At 40.8% G+C, this 23,072-nt stretch overlaps 1 protein-coding gene across 5 annotated transcripts in view; it reads right to left on the reverse strand.

Annotated features, from left to right (window-relative positions):
- The window catches only part of LOC120557715 (MICOS complex subunit mic25a-like), a 74,983-nt gene that overhangs the window by 42,074 nt on the left and 9,837 nt on the right, over window positions 1-23,072 (reverse strand). For 4 of the 5 annotated variants that reach the window (XM_039798272.1, XM_039798269.1, XM_039798273.1 and 1 more), the window contains exons 5-6: window positions 8,805-8,825; window positions 5,088-5,171 (exon numbers count right to left, since the gene is read on the reverse strand). In XM_039798272.1, coding sequence (XP_039654206.1) covers window positions 5,088-5,171; window positions 8,805-8,825 — 105 coding nt within the window. The remainder of the gene's footprint in view (window positions 1-5,087; window positions 5,172-8,804; window positions 8,826-23,072) is intronic. The other variant, XM_039798270.1, reaches the window with a different exon arrangement.

Raw genomic sequence — 23,072 nt, forward strand, 5'->3', positions numbered from 1 at the left:
GCTCCCTGGGCTCAGTGAATACACTCAGCAGAGGAAAGCTGAACTGAAACTTGAAAGTCTGAAGTTGCCTTGTGGGACTTTCATTGTTCTAGCCAAGATAAAAAAATAAGGCTCCACAGGGTGTTAAAGCCAAGGGTGCCTCAGATTATGCAGGACATAGAGAGTAGGGCACCAAGCAGCAAGTAGATGGTTTAAAGGTAACGTTAACTTCTCACTGATGATTGGTGCATCCTAACAAGGCTCTATCTTGTGGGTTTGGTGGGGTCAGGCAATAGCTGATATAGTGCTTCCGACTTGGAAGAAGATAAACAAATGAACACATTTTGCAATGATAGAATGGTGGGATGCGAGGGGGTCATCTCTTTTCTAGCTCTTGCTTCCCACTCCTTTTCCTAGTTTGCACCCTTCCAATGCCAAGAGAGCGTTAGCTAGAGGAGGGAATGTAGTACACAAGGAATTGGTTGGGGGGAAAAAACACAAGTAACAACCTTAAAATAACCACATCTGGTTTGAACTACTGGTTTAAATTGTAACTTCAGTATAAAAAAATGCCTAAAATATATTAAATTGGAGAATAAAGATTTATTTATAGATTTAGGAGAAGCTACTGGCAGCTGCGGGCGTGGTTAAGGTATGTCTGACGGCCGCGACCAACAACAATGGCAAAAGTGATAGACGGATGGTTCATCCAATCACCTGCCAGGTATTTTTCTGAAAGCGCCTGCCCTTTCCCAAACAGTATCCAATGACAGCTTCTCAGATGGTTCTGTGTAACAAACAATATGGTGAAGAATATAATACAATACATATAATACAGAGCGCATTGTAAAAAATGCTGCATCTAGGCCATCATTAGTCAATAAAATGAAATCATAAGTACAGCTAAGTACAACACAAAATGGCAATATATACTTAAGTGTTTTAAGTAAATAGTAACAAAAAGGATTGTAAAATTACAAAAAAATAGCACATCAAGAGGACTGTCAAATTACAAAAAGCAAGGAGGAGGGGAAAGAAACAAGGAAAAAAAAAGCAAAGAAACTCTTTTTGGCATTGTCAATCAAACAAAAAAATCCATCTGGTGTGTCAGGTTAGCACTCATCCACAAAAACTATGAAATCGAAGCGCCTTGGTAGCCGAGGTGGCAGCCTGGGTTCGATTCTGGCCTTGGGACCTTTGTTGCATGTCATACCCCTCTCTCTTTCTCCCCCATTTCTACACTATTCTCTGTCAAATCAAGGCCAAAACAAAACTATTAAATCATAGAATTCCTGTAATTTAATTTCTTTAAAATGTATTTGGGCAAGTAACAATTTTTTAATTGGTGAAATTGCCATCATTGCTTAAAATCTGTGCTTTGCAAATTTAAGCATTTTCCCTTGTTGTCTGGTTTGGTAAAACATGGCCACATATCTTAAAATATTGTCACTCCCATAACCCAAGTTCAACATTAGAAAGCAAACTTGTATATCATGTATTCTGGAGAGATTCTCACAAATCTCACAATTCACAGCCTTTTCTAAATGAGATTAATTCACATTTCCTGTTCTGCCCAAAGCATGTTGTCTGTCCCTCTCACACAAACATGCAAATGCACACTAACAGTCTCTATTCATCCAAGGATATTTACAAAATGGTCAGTTTTATGGGGGGGGATGTAGTACCAGAAGTTAGTGATACCACTATCAGTCCCCATCTTGCTAATAGAATGGGAAATATGAGGAAAATGAGGAGACAGGAAGTGTGAATGTAGACTTTGGACTGTCAGGTACAGCTTATCCAGTAAAAATATTGAGGAACTATAAGGCTGTGCGTAGCTTTTGTGTGTTTCAAAAAAATGTTGTGTCTGTTGACAGAACAGACCCAGAGCAACAGCCCCAGCTCAGCTCTCATGACACCAGAGAAGTGGCAGCACTATCACTGGCACACACACTCTGAGCTCTTCCCAGTCATTTGCACCCATGGGGACAAAAGCCCAATGTGGAGAGACAGAAAGGGGGGATGATAACCCTCAATGGGGGGAAAGCAAGGTTTTGGGGGTGTTGGAAAAACTCATGGAGGGGATTAGTGTGGGTGCATGTGTGCTGTGTGTGTGTAAGCTTGCATACATGCAGGTGTGTGACTAAATCTGTGTTTGTATGTGAATACTTATGTTCAGATGATCCTTGCATGCACACTCGTCTGAACACCCTCTAGCAGCTGTGGATTGAGATGGGCTGATGTCAGGATTTTGAGGGAGGGGTTGTTTCACGCTCCACGCTTGAACGAAGGGGGATTCATTTTTTCTCTTGGAGGCAGCAGTCGACAAGGGAGGGGGGAGGGATTAAAAGAGGTGAATTTTAAACTGAGACTTGTTTACAAAGTCCCAGGGTATGTTGCCACAGGGAGACAGATATACTCCACCTGTACACTGGGAAGAGATTAGGGAGGCATCCACAAATAAACGAAGAGGAAAAGGATTGGGAGTGAGGAGAAGTAGAGGATGTACTGGTATGTTTGGGGGGGTGTTTCACTTTCAGTCTTGGGATGTCTTTTAGTGTGTCAACCTGTATGTGTGTGGAAGTTGTGCAGTGGATTGGCCACTATATCACAATTACCTCTGAAGTGACAGCATACACACAAATCTGTCACAACACACACACACACACACACACACACACACACACACACACACACACACACACACACACACACACACACACACACACTTAGAAGGGACTGCAGCTAAGCCAGAGTCAAATGTTGATTCAGAGGAAGATCACACACCAATTATCTGTGGATTCTCCTTCTAATCTGGCTGCTCTTGCCTTTGGCATACATCTTTGCCTCAGATCATCAACATATCAGGGCAATTGCATGATCATGAGTGTCTGCTTGTGCATGTGTGTTTTTGTAGTATGGAAAAGCTAAGACCTCTTACATTTTTTAAAGAATAAAAGCATAGACTGAAATTCACATAAAAGATAATGTCATTCAACACCTATAAATCTCTGCTTTGCATTAACAGGATCTAATACAATACTGATGGTGACAGAGCAATGTAAAGCTGTCTTCACATGCTTGGATCCTAATTTATGTGAAAAGTGAGACATGTTACTGTTTAAAATTGTGTTTTCCATTTATGTTTATGACCTGTGTCAGTCACAATTCAACTTTTAAGTGGCCATTTATTTCAGCCCAACTGGTATGTGCCACAGGTATGAGAGTGTAAAAGTAAAAAAAAAAATAGGCAGGGTAAAGGAAAGGGGGCATGAAAGGAGGCCTGAATGAATGGAGTGCTAGATTGGAAAATGAAGGAAGAGAAGGAAGGAAACGAACGCCGGCTCAGGGCGCTGGCTCAGGATGGACTGTTTAATGCACAGTCCATATAGCCTCTTTATCTCTTGCTCTCAGTCTCCGTCTTTTTCACTCCCTCATCCGCATGCAGGTCAGCTGCGAGCAAGTGAGGGGTGAAAAAAAAGCAATAGAAAAACCGACTGTGGCGGCGAGCGGAGAAAGATAGAGCATCCTCCACTCTTCTGCCAATCAGTCTCCTCCGTCAAGCACTGCAGCATATGCTGCTTGCCGCACGGTGTGCAGGGGCCCTTCCATTTAACTTGGCTATGTAAAAGGTTTTCTCAGAGGCCTTAAGGAGGCGAGTGCCAGGGACCAGATAAGGTCCCCTGTCTGCCTGATGGGCCCTGCCGGACGGAGGGAGAGCCGGGGAGAGGGAGAGTCAAGTCCCAAAGACTGTCTACTGACAGTGAGATTGTATAGCTACGTTTCGACTGCGGTTCTGGGGTCTTTTAATTCCCCAGATCTATTTTGAAGGAACTAGAAGGTTCCTTCAGCCAAGGGCTGCTCTTGGTCACAGGGGTAAACACACTCTGCAGCCTGCAGTCCGGTGTGCCTGCCCGTTTTGTGTCCTTTAGATGGAAACCGTTGCGAAAACATCCGAAAATAAGGTTGCAGTCGAAACGCAATGAGTTCCTCAGACGGTTCCTAGTTCCGGGGGAAAGTTCCTGCGGTTGAAACGTGGCTTATGTGTGTCTACTTGTAAATCTTCACCCTTCATTGCTTTAATGTTTATGTTGTTTTCAGTTAATGTCAGTGTATCCTTAATAAAAATTTAAATATGTGCGCAGTATTTCCTCTACGTCTTACATTCTTGTTGTGTGCCTGTCATCTGGGTTTTTCTCTGTTTCTCTGTTTCTTCACTCGCACTCTGTAATTTTACTCTTGTGCTTCTTGTCCTTTCTTCTAACCTCTGTCATCCCTAAAAGCATAAAGCATAAAGTTGTTTTTTTTTAAATCATACACCAGTACCAACCTTGTTTCTCACAAAGTCTTTTAACAAATTTGCCCAAGTTTACTCTGTAAGTAAGAAATATTAATCAAACCACTGTGCTTGTGGCTTTTACAGGGTACAAAATATCAATGACACATTAGTGCTCAGATGAAGGGAACAGAGGTCATAATTTCTTAAAAGCACCCAACAAACTGCTTTTATTTTTTCCCTTTTTTAAAAAAAAAAAACCACAGGGTTGCTGGCAAAATGACATAGTGATGAGAAAAGCATGGTACATTTGATTAGACAACTGAAGCTCTCCGAGAGTCAGCACTGTGAAACCTCTCTTGGGTGCTGGTCCATCAGCAGTGAGTGGTGACTCTCATGTGCCTGCTGAAACTTTCAATTCATTTACATTTACATTTTGACATTGGCATGTGGGCTTGACATTTCCAAGATAGGGAAGTGTCTTGTGTCTCAGCGAGATTTTATTCTCCGAGGAGTAATATGTCACGTTAAGACTTGTTTTGATATTCCTGATGTGTGCAGACTTCTTTACAGTGAAAGCCAAAGGGATGTTTTATCTCGTTAGCGAGGTCTCCTGTTACACATTACAAAAGTGCTAGTATCTCGCTCTCTAAGCTCACACCAAAAAGACCTCCAAGGAAAAAAAAGATTTTGATCAAACACCTTGGAATGCAATTAATGCAATGCAACTAATGGACATGTTTAAGGAAACATGTTTATAGAAAAAAACCTTTCCAATGAGTTCTGGCTATTTCCTTTAAATGGTGTTTATAAGATGCAAAATGGTCCTCACCTTTTTCTCCAGTATTTCTAGTTGCTCTTTATAGAAGCTGGATATGGTGGTCAGTTCCTTCTCTTTCCTCCCCAGTTGTTTGGCCTGAGAAAGAGAAAGAGAGAGAGAGTAGTAAAAGAAAATAAGGCCGTTAAAAAAGAAAATCATTAAGAAAGCAAAGCAATAAAAAACATTTTTTTAATATGACAAATCATGAAAAACAGCTGTTGTAGAAGTTCTTCATATTGACAGATGACAATGTACTACACTAATATGACCTGTGTAGGGTTGTGTAAATACTCAATTCTGATTGCATGGCAAATAAGGTGGAGAAGGAAATCAATCCAGGTACTAATTATCATATTTCATTCTCCAATTTTTAAACTGACATAGTATAAAGTGGGTAGAATTACTGAAAATAATGGCCTAAAACATCACATTCACTTCTTTGCTTATGAGCACGCCACACACGTGACAGCAGCCAGAGGTAAATGCTAGGGGGAGAAGAAATGAGGCGACCGGTTGCTTTCAATGCCCAAGAGACTCAGAAAACGTGACTATAATACATTAGTGTTTTCTAAAAAAAAAAATGAAATTGATTGAATACACACCTCACCTATGATATATTATATAGTTCAAAGTATCAATCATCTCTACTTCATGATCCAGTAAAATGTAACCACTGTATCAGCAGATGCACTACCACACACCCACTTCTGTAAATTACAGTACAAATATGTACCAACTTTTTGCCAAATGCAAGCTAAATGCAAGCTAAGCTACAGGGGACATTAGATAGATCTTTTCTGTACCAGTGAGCAAACACAACATAAAATAGTTTATATTTTTATTCTCTAAAAGCAGATTAACAGCACAGACATTTTAGGAGATCACTGTAAAAAGGATTATACCCTCGCCAGGTGTGTGTTTAAAGCATTAAATTGCAAGTTCATGTTTTTCAATGCATTATTTTGTATGTGTAACTTTTCATGTGTTACCTCATACATCCACTCTATGAATATATCATAATTAAATGATGCTTGATTGAAATGTTTAATAATATGACAAGTGCATCACATTTACACCACAAAGTAAAAAACAAAAGAATGGTATTTACTAGCGGGTCCATCTAATGTAACAGAACTTACAAAACTACTCAGGTGGCATGTGACTGGTACACCGGCGGCACGGCCTGACAGGGCGATGCTGGCGTTAGGTGGAGGTGAAAGGATTTAATATGCCCGCTGAGCCAAGCTTTGACAGGCAGCGAGATGGCAGATGGCTGTAGGAAGACCCATAGTTAGGGCTATGGCGTAGCAGCATGCAAGTAGAGAAAGATAGGAGGCAGACGTCAAAAAGATACACTGTGAAAACAAGTTGCCAGTTCAGCTTTAGAAATGTACATGCACTAGGAGGTTTAAAATAGAAGATTCATTTTTTTCATTTGAGGAAAAGTTTTAGTAGAAGGTGTAACATGAGTAAGGTGATGGAGACACCTTGTTTTAACAGCATTAGGCTTCACAGTGTGTCAATATCATTACACAATCCCATAGAGTGGAATGAAAAGGGATTCCTTTATGATAAATATTTATCAAAATAAGATCATGAACAGAGAAAGAAAAAGGGTAATAAGGAGCTATTGCACTGCAAAAAGAAAATAACAGAGATAGTCAAAGGAGATGTACATGATCCAAAATGTAGGACAACAGCAAGCCAACTACTATACTTCACCATGTCATCAGCTCAATGTTTTCACTCACTGTGCATTACTAATCCATCTATCCATCTCATTTTATATTATTCACTTGTTATATTACAAAAAAGGAGGGGGGGTTGGGGTTTGTGTGTGTGTGTGTGTGTGTGTGTGTGGGTGTGTGTGTTTGTGTGCGCGCGTGTGTGTAAAATACTTATTTTCGTAACAATCAAGTATCAAAAACTGAGGAGGACACGCTGTTGGATGCTGTCCTCCTCTCCTACTCTTTCTTCAATGCCTAATGAATCTCTCTTTCTCTCCCTGACCCTGTCTTTCTGCTTGAGCAGCACTGGTTGAAGCCTGAAAATATTGTAAACAAATTAATAACATAACTAATTACAGTGGTTGGACTGTTGAGCTCTGTTTCAGACTGATACCTCCAGTTCACGCTGGTCCTCATCCTCAATACGTGCCTTTTTCAGTCGCGGAAAATACTTTTCAATACTCATCTGGATTGAAGCAGCAAACATTCAATGTAAGAGTAAAAAAATGACATAGCATTATTTATAATAAGTTTATTTGATAACAGCTGCTACATATAGTGTTTTGACCTCGACAACCCAACTGCATTTTACCGCAAACTTGCGACTAGTAAACTTTCTAAAGCAGGCACAATCGCTTGTTTGCTAAGGGTCGGGTCGGGACTCCAACAACCATTAACACACTGACAACATTGTATTCGGTGTATTATATAAAATGTTTTTTATAGGACTTTTTAATGTGTGATTGTGTAAAGGTGTTCACCAGATACCAACTTTCGTGAACTTGTGAATTTTGCCAGCCGTCTTCTCTCGTTTTCATGGAGACAGACGCTGTGTGCACGGAGGGGAGGGGCTGTGTATGTGTGTGTGTGTGTGTGTGTGTGTGTGTGTGTAGCCTATGTGAGAGAGACACGTGAGGGACAGAGAGATGGAGGAGAGCAGGGAAAGGAAATGTAGCTGAACAAATACGCTGTGTGTTTTAAATAGCGTTAACAAAAATAATAATAATAACGAAACGCAATATGTGGCGGCCGGTGTTGATTGTGTGGCGCACCGCCACAAATTAGTCTATGTGTGGGGAAACACTGAAAGGATAGGCAACATGCACGTAGTGTACACGGGATGGTTGAATTCTCTTCAGCATTCACACAATTGATCTGAAGAGGTTTACATATGTGTGCCTGCATATTAAAAAGATGATCAATCAGTGCTTGGCCACTCATGAACACATCATGTTTCTAACCAAAAAGGGTAATGAGTGAAACAGTGCTACAGCAGTATGAAGATTATATGGTGCATGCACACAATGAAGCTGGGAGTTTGTAGAAAAAGGGAGCAAGGGGGCATGGGTTGATGTAGCAATGAAATAGACAGTGTGTATTACACACCCACACCCACCCACCCACACCCACACACAGTGTTATGCCATGGTGTAATGGTGACAGATTGCTGTACCCGAGTTGTGCATTAGTGAGTGTGATATAGATCAGATGGAGCAACACTATCTTCTATGGATGATCTACTCCTCTTCTGTGCTCTTTGCTGGTATGGTGAATACAGGCGTGTAGACACACCTATTTACACGCAGATTGCCATTGCATTTATTGTAATCCAATATAATCTTATCCTAACTTAATAGGCACATGCATCCCCAAAGAGCATATCTGTAAATCCCTATACCGTGCTCACTGCACTTTTTCTTTCTGCAGCGGCTGTTTGATGCTTAAGGGCTGTGTGTGTATGTATGTGTGTGTGTGTGTGTGTGTGTGTGTGTGTGTGTGTGTGTAAAATCACCTCTGCTAGCAGCACAGATAATGTGTAATTTTCTAGCTGAATACCTCCCAAAGTGTTGTTGTGTGGAATGGTGGTGGCAGCAGCCTCGCTTTAATGCACAATGAAAACATGACATTTGAATAGAGAAGAGAGAGAGTGAAGGATAGAGCGAAAGGAAGAGGTAGAGAGAAGAAAAAACAAGTGTAAAAAAGCAATGGTAGTGTTGCTTACCCAGGCATCCAAATCTGCTGGCTAGGAGCAAGAATAGGAGCAGGGGTTAGTGAGACGGTAGAAGGTATAAGGAAGGCACAAGGTTGGAATAGAGATGATAGAGACAAAGCTAGGAAAGGACAAAAGACAGGTATAATAAGGAAAATAAGGAGGGAGGTTAAGTAAAGATAAATAAACAGTCAGGAATGAGGAGGAAAATGAGAGAACAGGCAGCAGAGACAAAAAGATAATAGTAGAAGAAAGTGATATAAAGGGAACAAGTTTAATACAGCAAGTCAAAGAGTAATCAACACCATTATGTACAAGTTGCACATGTTAGGCTGAGGACTACTTCAGTGTTTCCTCTATGTTGATTTTGTAGTGGCGGCCCACCATGGCAAAATTTCTGCCACCACGGTATCAGCAATAGGGCTGTACAAAAAATGTAGTTACGGTTGCCTTTTAAATGATCCTGCTGACATAATGCTGCCGCTCACATTGCAATTTAACAACAATAGAACTATTCAGAGGTTATTGGGCCCGTCCAGTTTAACTCCACATACTGTTGTTGATGTAGTTTATTGTCAAAACGTTCGCTTTCTTCTGAATCGACTATTTAACAAACAGCTCCACTAATAACGTCACCACGGTGGGTCCGTTCTAAGTGTAGACCTGTTGTAGATGATAAGTTCCCTAATAATTCCTCAAAAAATACAGTTCAATCACAACTGAAAATATGCCTCACTGTGTGTGAATAGAGGTGAATAAATATATTAGTTTGTGTTGCAGCGAAGGGTCAGTTCTGTTTCCTACGTAAAACATTTGACGGCGGGGCGCAGGGGGGTTGTTGTTTGGACAGACCTGCCCCCACTGCTAAAAATAATCCTAAAGGAAACACTGTACATGTTAGTTATACAACCCAATTTGCCAGATGGATGTTGTGAGAGATGTCATTTTGGCCTCCAACAGTTCCATAACACATCCAATGTGTCCCAATATGCATATGTAACCAAGTAGCTTACGAGTTTGCCAAGGTTGTGGAACAACATATGAAAATCTCCTCATTAATCATTACATTGGTTATCCTGTCGGCACAGGCAGTTAAAATTGTTTTCCACATATTCAAGATGTTGTTGGTCTGAGTCTGGCAAATGATCCTCTCTGCATGTCAGCCTTCCATCCACACCCCCTGCCCATTCCACCCATCTGTCTGGTTTCTCTACATTGCCTTGAACTGAGATAAGTTCCTTGATTGTTGTTTCAGAAACCAGTATTTGTAAAACATATATGTTAACACTAACTGACACATGTTGAATTATATCAAGTGAAGAGAATAGGTTTTAATCCATAATTTCCTGACTTTGACAGCAAATCCATGAAATACAAAGTGGGTTGTGGTTGTTTAACTAATTTGTGCATTGACCACTTAGCTGAAAAGCAACAGATGAAAAGTCACTGAGCTTGTACCTCGTATAGGGATAAAGCTCACGACAAGACAGTTGGCGCTTGTATGCCACAGAACGTGCCTTTGGCCTAGCATCGAATGAAAGTGAAGTCAAAGTATTGCTTTCACAGACAAACAGGGCACCGTATTTGGATGTGTCTAGACTTGCCCACTCAAACCAAGTGCTCCCAGTCCAGCATTAGAAACAAAACAGAAAGGGACAGATTAGAGCAGTGGGTGGCTCTAATGTTGCCATGCCTCATAAAAACACCATTCAGTTAAATGAGGTGAACTTACAAAGCCGGTTGCTGCAGAATGCGTGTGTGTACGGATACAACCGATGCCATCTGTTTAACCTCCCTGCTCTTTGGTGGCAGGCCCTAAACTGAATGTGTGTGTGTGTGTGTGTGTGTGTGTGTGTGTGTGTGTGTGTGTGTGTGTGTGTGTGTGTGTGTGGACCACCATAGAGTGCTCACAGAAGTGTGGAGGTCCCATTTCCATAGGTGATAGACTTTTGAAGAGGTGAAGCAGCTTGTTGCGATAAAGATGCAGACAAACACACACCCAAGCAGTTTGGTGCAGTCCATGGGCCATAACAGACAATGGCATTTCAGGTACACCCACTCATTGTTGTTTTGTGGCTCTGTGCTCCCTGGTGACCAACAGTCAGCAGCCTCAATCTGCACATTAAGAGTCTGGATCAACTGAGCTAGCAAAAACACGACTTGGAAAGTATTCCAAATAGACTAAGGCTCATATATTCCCCAAGATTTGTACCAAGATAAAGCTCTTACCATATAGCATTAATGCATTATTAATCAAGTCAATTGTGATCCCTCAGTAAACATAAATAAGACCACAGACTAATTGGCTTGTAGGTGTCTATAAACATCACATATGGATATGCCGTGGATATATTAAACAGCAGGTAACCATAGCAACAACATTTGTCCCTCATTCTACACTGCCAGTAAAATTACTAGTGAAACTTACATGGATAGTGGACCCAGCAGAGTACTATCATCAAATTATGCTTACAATAGCAATCTTAACAATCACCCCTCAACCACCAAAATGACCCTCCATTTTCCTCACGTCATAGTCTAAAGGTGCTGACACACCAAGGAGATTATCGGCCGTTGGACAGTCTGGCGAGGTCTGTTCGGTGTATCCCGTGCCGTCGTCAGTGTGGAGGGCTGTCGGCGTTCATTTTGGCTGACCTGACATGTTCAGTTGGAGGCAGGGAAGTCGGGACTCACCTGGAAATGGCGAGCGGAATGAGGTGACTAGAGTCTCTCAAAATCTGACGAAAAACTTTTAAACTGACCTTTGTTGAGCTGAAATGAAGACAGATTCAGCAACTGCATGGCCTATTTCTCGCTTAAAATGTTTTCAGAAACATGTTTCAGTGAACTATTTTAGTACAATATGAGATCGTATTTCAATCAGCCGCCATGACAGTCTGGCTTTGAATTTCCGGAGAAAACAAACCCATGTGACACGTTCGTCCAATCAGCTGCCGGTTTTCATTTCTTGGGCAACAATACAGAGTAGCGCCGCCTGCTGCTATGGAGACGTATTACGTTTCTCAAGTCGGTGTCGCCTCAGTGCGTTCCGAGGCAGTTTTTTGGACCTCGGGGACCCGACTGATCATTTCCACTGGCTTTTCTGCTGAGGGTCGGCCGTCTGGTTGGTGTGTAAGCAGCTTAAGACACACATTAAAGACCTGCTCTCTTCCTTCCTACTAAAGCAGCCAGTATGCTTCTTCAGCATATCCTCAAATAGTTCTGATCACTTCTGTAACTTTCCAAAACCAATATTACAACATTCACACCCACTTCCTGCCGCAATTGGCCAGCTTTACAGAGACGAGTCTGTCTCTAAAGATCGTTTTTTTTTTGTTTTTTTTAAGAAAGATTTTATTATTTCATGACAACAAATGGGAGATAAGGTTGAGCTACTTGTTCAATGCATGCCACCAGAACTAGAACGTCCTGCTTCTACTAAACTATTTTAAAGGTGAAAAGGGGCAAATCATTTAACAGCATAGTGAAATTAATGTCCCTTCTAAACACGCCGATTTAATGGATCTCAAAATATTTGATTATCTATGCTTAACTGAATCATGTTTGCTGTGGTTGTACCATATGGGTCACCAGATGCACCAGCTTGACAACGCTTCATGCTTGATTTAGACTTGAAACCTCAATGGTCTGCCAACAGTGTGTGCGTGCACGCGTGTGTGCGTGCGTGCGTGTGCGCGTGAGAGTGAAAGAAAAAACGACTGAAATGTGACAGGATGAGACCTTTTGGTCTCTAACATCACCTCAAGAAACGCTTCCTTGCAAATCAATTATGTAAATACTGAATTATGCAAATGGTACATTTGAATAAATCTATGTGTTTGGGGAGAAAAGATTTTGGTGTAGTTTTCTACTTGGAGTCAGGAGAGAAAAAAAAAAAAAAAAAAAAGAGAGAGAGAGAGAGAGCAAGAGAGAGAGATGAAATAAAAAAAAAAAAAAAAAAAAAAAAAAAAGAAACAGGGCTAAAATGAGGATTAGGCTTGAGAATGTCACAGGCAGACACAGTTTGTGCATTCAAACTCCTGATTTGGCTTTTTAATTAGGGAGAAAGACAGAAATACAGACAGAGAGAAGAAAATAAGAGCTAATTCACTTACAGCTTTCTTTCTGTCACATCTCTATGGGAATAAGTACGGTAAGCACATTCATCATGTGTGCCGGTAATAAATGCCATTGGTACAGCCGAGTGCTGTCGCCCCAGCTCTTGTTTTGGTCAATGCTGATGCTTAGCTAAAACGCCAGAGTGTTTGTGTGGATTTGCCGTCAAAGGCACACTGAACGATTTACAGAGTATTCAATAATCTCGTGTTTCTGTGTCACTTGAAAAAAGATGACATGCTTTATTAATGTATAGAATACATTTTTCACTTTGACATAACCAAAGGTCTGTGGAATACTTCATCAATTACACTAATGAGGTGAAAAGAGGGAAACACTGATATAACTTAATTCACAGAGATGACCCTTATACCTTGTGCATTCAATTTATATCCGCCAAATTTGTATCCAACATATTTCAATTATCTTCCATTTTTTGTTCGTTGTTCCTCATCCTTTAATCCTTAAGTTGCAGGTATGTTTAATTGACATGTGGTGTCAAAATGTAACATAGCCTGCTTCCTTTCACACACGTACAGACAGAAGAAGAAACACCCAATAGAGGTCAACACACACTGAGGAACAACGCACGTCCAAACAACATTGCCCACTGTTTTCTGTGTAAACCCACACACTGGCACCATCTTATCCATGTGTCATATACCACTGTCATATTTCCCAGCATCGTCTCACATCAACGTTTCAGAAAAACAAATCTGTGCTAGCATACTTTGACAACTTATTCTGGCATACAGTATTATAGGTGTCAACTGACATATGTAAAATTATGTATTATATGTGTGAGGGTGTGTGTGTATGTGTGTGTGTGTGTGTGTATGTATGTATATATATATATATATATATATATATATCTCTGATATATATATATATACATACACTACAGGTCAAAAGTTTTAGAACACCGCAATTTGTTTAGTTTTTTATTGAAATTTTAGCAGTTCAAGTCCAATGAATAGCTTGGAATGGTACAAAGGTAAGTGGTGAACTGCCTGAGGTTAAAAAAAAAAGTAAGGTTACCCAAAACTGAAAAATAATGTACATTTCAGAATTTTACAAAAAGGCCTTTTCAGGGAACAAGAAATGGGTTAACAATGTAAAGCTGTTCTGTAGCAATGGAGGTTGATCAAGCTTTGAAAGTTGGTGCTACCAATTCCCACAGGTGTTCCAACTTGTCTGGATTACTTACAACCCCCTCTGTTTGTATAAAAGTATTGTTGGAACACAAGGTGGTACCATACCCTCGTGAGCATTATTTGAACAGTATTGTACTGCAGAAAGTAGTGTGTTGCTATAAAAATGGCGGGAAAAAGGCAATTAACAATGGAAGAGAGACAGACCATCATAACACTTAAGAATGTTGGTCTTTCCTACAGAGAAATTGCGAAGAAAGTCAAGGTGTCAGTGAGTACAGTATTCTTCACCATCAAAAGGCACTTAGAAACTGGGGGAAACTCTGACAGGAAGAGGTCTGGAAGACCCAAAGCCACAACAGAATCAGAAGACAAGTTTCTGAGAGTCAACAGCTTGCGTGATAGGCGGCTCACAGGACAACAGCTTCAAGCACAGCTTAATAGTGGTCGTAATAAGAAGTCTCAGTTTCAACTGTAAAGAGAAGACTTCAAGCTGCAGGTTTGATGGGTCGAGTTGCAGCAAGAAAGCCATTGCTAAGACGTCAGAATAAGAAAAAGAGGCTTGCATGGGCCAAGAAACGTCGTCAATGGACTACTGAAGACTGGAAGAAGGTGTTATGGACTGATGAATCAAAATTTTAAATCTTCGGTTCATCACGCAGGATTTCTGTACGCCGTCGAGAAGGCAAAAGGATGGTTCCTCAGTGTGTGACATCAACTGTCAAACATGGAGGAGGAAGCATGATGGTCTGGGGCTGTTTTGCTGAATCCAAGGTCGGTGAGTTGTACAGAGTGAAAGGCACCCTGAACCAAAACGGCTACCACAGCATTTTGCAGCGCCATGCAGTACCCTATGGTATGCGCCTAGTTGGTCAGGGGTTCATCCTACAGCAAGATAATGACCCAAAACATAAGTCCAAGCTATGCCAGAACTACCTTAGCAAAAAAGAACAAGATGGTAAGCTTAAAAACATGGAGTGGCCAGCACAGTCACCAGACTTAAACCCCATTGAGCTGGTTTGGGATGAACGGGACAGAAAAGTGAAAGCAAAGCAAACTACAAGTGCCACACATTTATGGGAACTTCTGCAACAGAATTGGGAAGAACTTTCTGAAGAATATTTGATTTCCATTGTAGAAAGAATGCCATGAGTGTGTTCAGCTGTTATATCTGCCAAAGGGGGCTACTTTGATGAGTCAAAAATTCAGAATACATTTTGGTTTATAAATTGATTCCATGATTTCTTTTTTAACTTAAATTGTTCATTTGTTCTATTCTTTTATTTCAGAGTACAATAAGACATTGAACTGCATGAATTTCAATAAAAAACTGGAAAGATGGTGGTGTTCTAAAACGTTTGACCAGTAGTGTGTGTGTGTATATATATATATATACACACACACACACACACACACACACACACACACACACAATGTGTTAGAATTCAAGGTCTATCAGTGAAACAAACGGTTACTCCAGCAGGGGGCATTTGTAAAATATGTACTATGTCACAAACAAATCTGGCAAGCCCTAAGACCCCTCAAGTGGTATCTTCTGTATTTTTAGGTAAACTACAATATGTTACAGTACTAGGGGTGTAAGAAAAAATCGATACACTTGAGTATCGCAATATTTTATTTTGCAATACTTGCTCACTAAGAACCTGTGAACCACAATCCCAAACTGGCAGTTTGATTTTCTGTGTATTGAAGTAAACTTCTTTGACTTTTATGCACATCATGTCTTTTTTTAAATATTAGTTTTTCTAAAATTATACTCATATAAAAAAATCTCAATATATCGCCTTACGCACAGTATCGAAATATATCGCAATATATTGAATCGTGACCCATGTATCACGATACGTATCGTATCGCCAGATTCTTGCCAATACACAGCCCTATACAGTACTGAAGTAATTTTGTACCTCTGATTAAGGTTGTGAGGCTTCCATCTCGGTCACTGGCAGTTAGTTGTTGGTTAAGTTTTTGCCAGCACTGCACCACCAGGTCTCTGCGTCAGGGTTATCAACACAAACTCAAACTGCACAGCCTCTATCAGAGTAGGACAGCAGTCTAAAAACATATGCATGAGCATCATCATATTAACACCTGTGGGTGATATGCACACCTGCATGCACCCGCAAAAACACACATGAACTAACACATAAGCATGCACACAGTAGAGTAGAAATACCAGAGGCATGAATTGGTTAGTCTAGCTGTTTGCTTATTAAATCTGTGTTCTCATCACATAGTCGGGGGCAGGTTAAATGAATTAACACTTCATCATCAGTCTGGTTTCACACCACAGACTGTCACACAGACAGATAGTAGAAACAGAGGCTGAAAAAAGTACAGAGGGATAGAAAGATGATGTAGAAAGAGATATGCCGGGTGAATAAGAGGAATAGGTTTTGTTATGGAGAGAATGAAGGGCGTAGGAAATGAAGGAAGAAAAGACGAACAAGGGTAGTAGTGAGGGAGAAAGATAGATAGACAGAGACAGACATAGAGAAGAAAAAGACAAGAAACATTTATTTTAACAACTCTGTATTTTAATCAACTCTGTAAACAACTCTGTAATCTTAGATTTCAAAGAGCTGAATGATCTTTCCAAATAAAAAATTCTCCTGGAAGAAGACAGGGCATATGCTGCTGCCCAATATGTACAAACATGCCACTAAAACAAATCCAGAAAGAATCCAGGTACCATTTGTGAATGCACGTTTTTCAGTAAATTATTTTCATTTGCAAATATACCAAAGGTACAACCATTATTGTGTCCATCAGCACACAAGACACAAGGTCTCATAATTAAAGCCTTGATTATACTCCCAATTAGTCATCATTTACGCCACACAGACCGAACCAGACCTACGCGGATGCCGAAGGTATACATTTAGCTTGACATGCTAATGTGCACTATTTCTGTGCATCAGTAAAACGTGTTAAATACAGATTGTTATATATTTCATTTTATATATAAGTGAAATGTTAAGTGTGAAAACATGCTTTCCTTACAAATACTATACCTATGTCACTTGGTAAATATGAGATATGATTCTACACATCAAAGGTTGGTAACTTATAATCCTAAAATAAAGATCAGACATACAATTAGTGACATAAGTTTGTCCACTGCCTTTATGTTTAACTGTGATAAATGCAACTTAAACTACCAAACTATAATTTTTATTTTATAAACATATAACTTTGATTGTTTCAACATAAATCCTTATTTCCATATATGAGAACAAGCATCTGGGAAAAATTACTTTTCCTCTGGATAATAAGTCTTGTCCAGCTGTCTCATTACATCACGACTGCTCTCTGATGGGAGAGGTATTCCACTCCTACACATTTGTCCTTTGAACCGACAGGATTTGTGCTAGGCCCCCACTCTCTTACTGCTCTCCACCGATCAAAATCTCCTCAGCCGGTGAACGCTCTGCTCGTCAGCAATTACCGTCGTTCGAGATGATGGGGGAGTACTGTAAGCGTGTGTGTATGTGCGCGAATGAGTGTGAGCATGCACAAAGGGCTTAGCTGCTTTAACATGCAGAAAAGATGTCAAGTCTGTGATTACACTTGCTGATAACAAGTGGTTTAGCCGTGTCTGAATGTGTGTGTCTGAATTGCTGCTGTATTTTACACTCCGTTTCTATGAGAAAGATATTCAGTGTATATCTGTATGTGTGCGTGCATATGTGCAACTTCACAGTATGTCACACTTGCAGACTCAAATGTCATCGTTATGGTGAAGACCCACTCGGCCTCAACATAAACCTCTCTCACTCCGCTGCCATTTCTCAACTAGTTCTTCATCCATTCTTCATTGATCCATCTTTCTCCTCTCTCCTTCTCCTCTGGATTCTTACAACCATTCTCTTCTCCCTCTCCCACCCTCCGTCTTCGGCTAACAAGCAGGGTTAGCTATCTAGCCGACTGGCTGTCAAAGTCAGACATCTGAATCTATTACTATACCACGCTCAAAGTCTCTTCTCTCCGTCTTTCAGCTCCTTTCTCTGAGCTCTCTGGCCTAATGCTTCCATGTGCTTGCTGCACGAGCCGCTGACTGCTACCGTATATTGGTATACAGGATTCTAAGTCCTGTTTAATAGGTGGGTCATGGGAAAAAGAGGGATGAAGTACAAAGCAAAAATAAACATGTTCAATGTGTGCAAAGGTAAAATGCTAGGCTGACTTAAGGCTGACATAGCCTGACGTGCACTAGAGTCCGGATCGGGCCGAATTTTTCTGTCCGAAGCCGGCCCGCGTCCGACACAGCCGTCACCGAACCCGGCCCGAGCCCGACAGGTATTAAGAAATTTGTGTCCGAGCCTGACCCGAGCCCGACACAGTTAAAATCTAATTTTTTTTCCTCATACTAATGACACATGTAGGCTACGTTTGTTTGTGTGGAAAGCCGGCTTTTATTAAGAAACTGTAGGAAGGCATTAGGAAATGTCAACAGATGAGCCCATCAGCGCACACGGGGCAACAAGCGCACGTTAATAAGCTGTTAAAATGTTCAGTGTGTTAACCTCTCCTGATCGCTTCGTTTCCGACCGTGATCAGAAAACCCGGGGGAGACTCGTTACCTCCAGGGCCGACGTTATAACATGAATAGCCTAACCACTAACTCTGCTCCGGTTGCATCTACAACACGTCTGCTTCCTCTTTCTCTATCTCTCTTCTGCCCACTTACCACACACACACACACACACAAACACACACGCACACACACTGAGCTCTCTCTAAAAAGGAGCCGCAGCACCATTTTACAACAAATGCCTTATCGCGCTGATGTGACCGAGCCCGACCCGACCCCAACCATAATTTCTAAATATCTGTCCGAACCCGGCCTGCCCGTCGGGACCCGTCGGGACCCGTCGGTCTCGGGTCGGGTATCCATGCCTTAACGTGCACCTCTCGAAAAATGTAACTACACGTCGCAGCTACGCACGTCGCTCGGCCGTGGCTTGGTAGCGTTGCATTTCCCCCTACTCATTTCCTGGTTCTCCTTCTCCATAAACAAAATGAAATCAAGGAGAGAGAGTTAACTTTTCCTGCTAAAGATTTCCCACCTTGGTCAGAAAAAACAGGGGAGACACTTTGTTTCTCTCACTATGACTCTAAAGTCGGTACTCGCTCCGAAACTAATCGCCGTCACTCTCTCACTTTTCCCTCGTTCTATCACCCTCTCCCCACACACACACACACACACACACACTAGCTCGATGCACACACCAGCGCACAAGTATAAACATCAGGCCACTTACGTAGGCTACGGCGAAAGCTCTTCGTGGCGCCTCAGCAGAACCATAAAACAGGCTTTACTGTAAATGCTTCCATAAAAATGCAGATTTAAAATTTCTGTGGAGTATTTTTCAACAGATATCCTTTTCTTCTTCTTCTTAATTAATCGATTAGTTGTTTGGTCAATAAAATGTCGGAACAATGTGAAAAATGTCTTGTTTTGTCCACAACTCAAAGATGTTCAGTTTACGGTCGTAAAGGAGTGAAGAAACTCGAAAATATTTAAGAAGCTGGAATCTGATTTTTTTTTTTTTTTTCAATAAAAAAAAAATCCCTCAAACCGATTATCAAAATAGTTGCCGAAATGTAATAGTTGACAACTAATCGATTAATCTTTGCAGCTCTAATTAAAATAATTACTGCATGATGAATAGACGTTGAATGGATGCACAATGTTCTTATTGTGTTGCTACTGTGTGATTTGTATTGCTTTGTAATCTGCTTAACAATGATGTGTTATCATCTGCTGAAAAACAACAATTTCATGGTTCTATTTTAGATACACGTTGCAATCATGGGTTGAGGGGTGAAAGAAAATCCATCCAGAGATGATTTTGGCATTGGCTGAATACAGCTAAACCAACATGTCCATCTGGTGCTAGAAAGCAAACACTCAAAGCAGCTGAAGTGATACGAATTGACAGATTGATGTAACCACAGGCTAGTTCAGTGAGGAGGGATGAGACGGTTGGTAGCAACAGTTGATTTGCCTTTAAATCATAGATTGTTATGTGTGATGAAGTATTTAAACATGCCGAAGATGAGTAACATGTAATATTGTGAGATAAGAAAACATGTTTGAAGAAATCCAATAAAAGTAAGGGTATTACCTGAAACAACAGTACACAGATCTATTGTAGATAATTATATTTTGTGATCATATACAAATGTCTTGAGACAGCAAGGTGCTGGTTAGCGAGAACATCTTGTAACTGAAAGGTTGCATCTTGAGTGCAAAACACAATTTCCACCCTTGTCAAGTGTCATATCCTTGGGTTTGCACACAGCAGCAGGGCAACACGGTTAACATGTGTGGCATCATCCGCTGTGGTCTGAGTGTTTGTCATCTCAGGTCTTACTTTAATGAATGTTGGGCTTTTCACGCTGGTTTTCATCATCTTTCTTTTGGACAGTGTCAAATGCTTTGCTCTGAGTCATCTCACACACGCATGCAAGCACACACGCACACACGCACAACATCTGAGGGGTTGAAAAGAGAAAGATAAAAAAAAGATGGGAGACAGAGGAGGAAGAATAAATGCTGGGAGAACATGTTGCCCAGGAGCACGTGTTGCTGTGCAGAGCACGCATCCATCCTGCTTTTTAACCCCCTGGCAAACATGCTTCAACAATGCCATCTACTGACTATTTACGATGTTACATCCTGTTTCCTCATCGTCACAAATCTCCCTCATTCAAGAACAAGACATACCAACCACTTACTCAAAAAATATACAGCCACAGGTAATATGTTGTAAAATGTGATGCGGTGAAAGCGAACTGGGTGGGTCTGACTACACAGCAAGGAAATTCAAACAAATGAAATGATACCATAGAACTTCACATTCCTACTATATAAGCACAGCCTGACATTTACCAATATACATGATGTGGAAAAAAAAACCTACCTCATTTGCTGTTTAACTGCCTACACAACAACCTGGCTATGTTTTTAAAGGAAGGAGGAGGTGTGAGAACAGGGACATCAGGAGTGACCAAATGGGCACATCATATCTTATCACACATTTCAGCTCAAACTGTGTAACAGACTAAATTCTCACATTAAGATATCATTATTTACAGTTTAATAGAGGATGTCAATTTCTTTTTATAAAAATGCATACAATCAAATCTTAGATAAACTGATTTAGCTGTTTGCTTCATTTGCTTGTGTGAAATTTTGATCAGGTGGAAAATATGGCAGAGTGAAAAGCAGTGTCGACCCACTGTTTAAAAATATGTTACTTAGATGATACGTTTGTGGGAGTCAAGGAAATGTCCCTCCTGGGTTTAAATACACTGAAGAAGAAGAACATGGACTAAGGTGGTATGACGCATGAAGAGTAACCTATTTTCCACACTGAAAATAATTTGAAAATTGCCTTCAGGTTTAATAAACTTCTAGATTGAGTAGAATAAAATGGGGGTGAGGGGAATTAAGGTGACTTCAACTGATTCAGAGATATTTAAAATTCAAATATGAATGTAACACTAAAGCATGCATATCAACTAGAGTACAAAACAAACTTTTAATGAGATTCTTTTTAATTATCTGATAATGTTTACTCGTTCTTTCTAGTTTTGTGATTTCAATTTCTCCACATTTCTAATACTGGTCTGAATTTAAACTTTACCCTCTAGTAACGTTGTCCATCACTGGTTTTTCATTGGAGACAGCAGATAAAAGCTACAGCTTTTAATATGAAACTGAAAGCATATCAACTGACATGTTATAAACATTCACCCGCAACCCCCAAACAGGTAGCGAAGCCTATTCTTCTCACCTACCTGGGAAGCTTCTGAAATTCAATAGCTTAAAGCAGATGCTTGTTATTATCTGTGTGTGTGAATGTGCGTGAAATGCTAGGCACTGAATGCCTGTGCATACTAATAGCATTTGCAGTACGAATGACACCTCTGAGGGGAAGAGAATAGTCGGGGGAAGAAAACAAACAGGAGGTGCTAATGAAAGAAAGGAGAGGTGAACAGACGAGGTGTTAATGTAACTTGTCGTCTCTTTTTTGTCGTCACTCAAGGTGTAACGTGTTAAGGCTTAAATGTAGTCTCAGAACAACGTAGGACGGCAGGTTAGAAAGCCAGGTAGTTTACACTTTTTTTAACAGCACTTTTGTACATGGGCTGAAAAGCTGGATGTCATCGCAGCATAAAGACAACGTGGAGCTGAAGTAGCAGTTGGCACATGAAATTAACAAACAAGGTACAGAAAATAAAATGTTGAGGAACACATAGATTGCCACATTTCCTGGTGTGTTTAATATCAGCTGTGCAAAATTAATTAAAACTGTGGAGTAAAGGTGTATGGATGTAGGGATATTCAGCAACTAAACTTAGCACAAAAAGTAAGGGAATTTGTGTTTGGTAGATTATTTCTCTGTGGTAACAATGCTTTTTGGTAATAAATCTTATACCGTTGGAAAGCCTGTTTAGTTCCCTTTCAAATGATGCCCCATTTGTAAGGAGCATGCATTTGTGGGATGAGCAGCAGCGCTGAGTAGGTGGGTTGCGCCCATGAAAGATTTGCCAAATCTTCTCTGCCATTACCATTATTTTGCTGTTGCTATTGACACTTGTTTTGAGCTTCTGGTACCCCAGGTGCAGAGAGATATAGAGATGAGATTCTGCAACCAGTGGCAATCCCATATCTCCACAGTCTGGGACCGAACTCTATCCTCTAAGATGACAACGCTCGCCCCCACAGGGCGGGGTTTATCAGAGACTACCTCCAGAATGTGGGAGTGGAGAGGATGGAATGGCCTACCAGCAGTCCTGACCTCAACCCCATTGAACAGTTGTGGGATCAGCTTGGGCGTGCTGTTCGTGCCAATGTGACCATCACAAACACGTTGGCTGACTTGCGACAAATGCTGGTTGAAGAATGGGATGCCATCCCACAGCAGTGTGTGACCAGGCTGGTGACCAGCATGAGGAGGAGGTGCCAGGCTGTGTATGG

Source organism: Perca fluviatilis, chromosome 4 (genome assembly GCF_010015445.1).
Source record: "Perca fluviatilis chromosome 4, GENO_Pfluv_1.0, whole genome shotgun sequence".
Taxonomy (NCBI): Eukaryota; Metazoa; Chordata; class Actinopteri; order Perciformes; family Percidae; genus Perca; species Perca fluviatilis.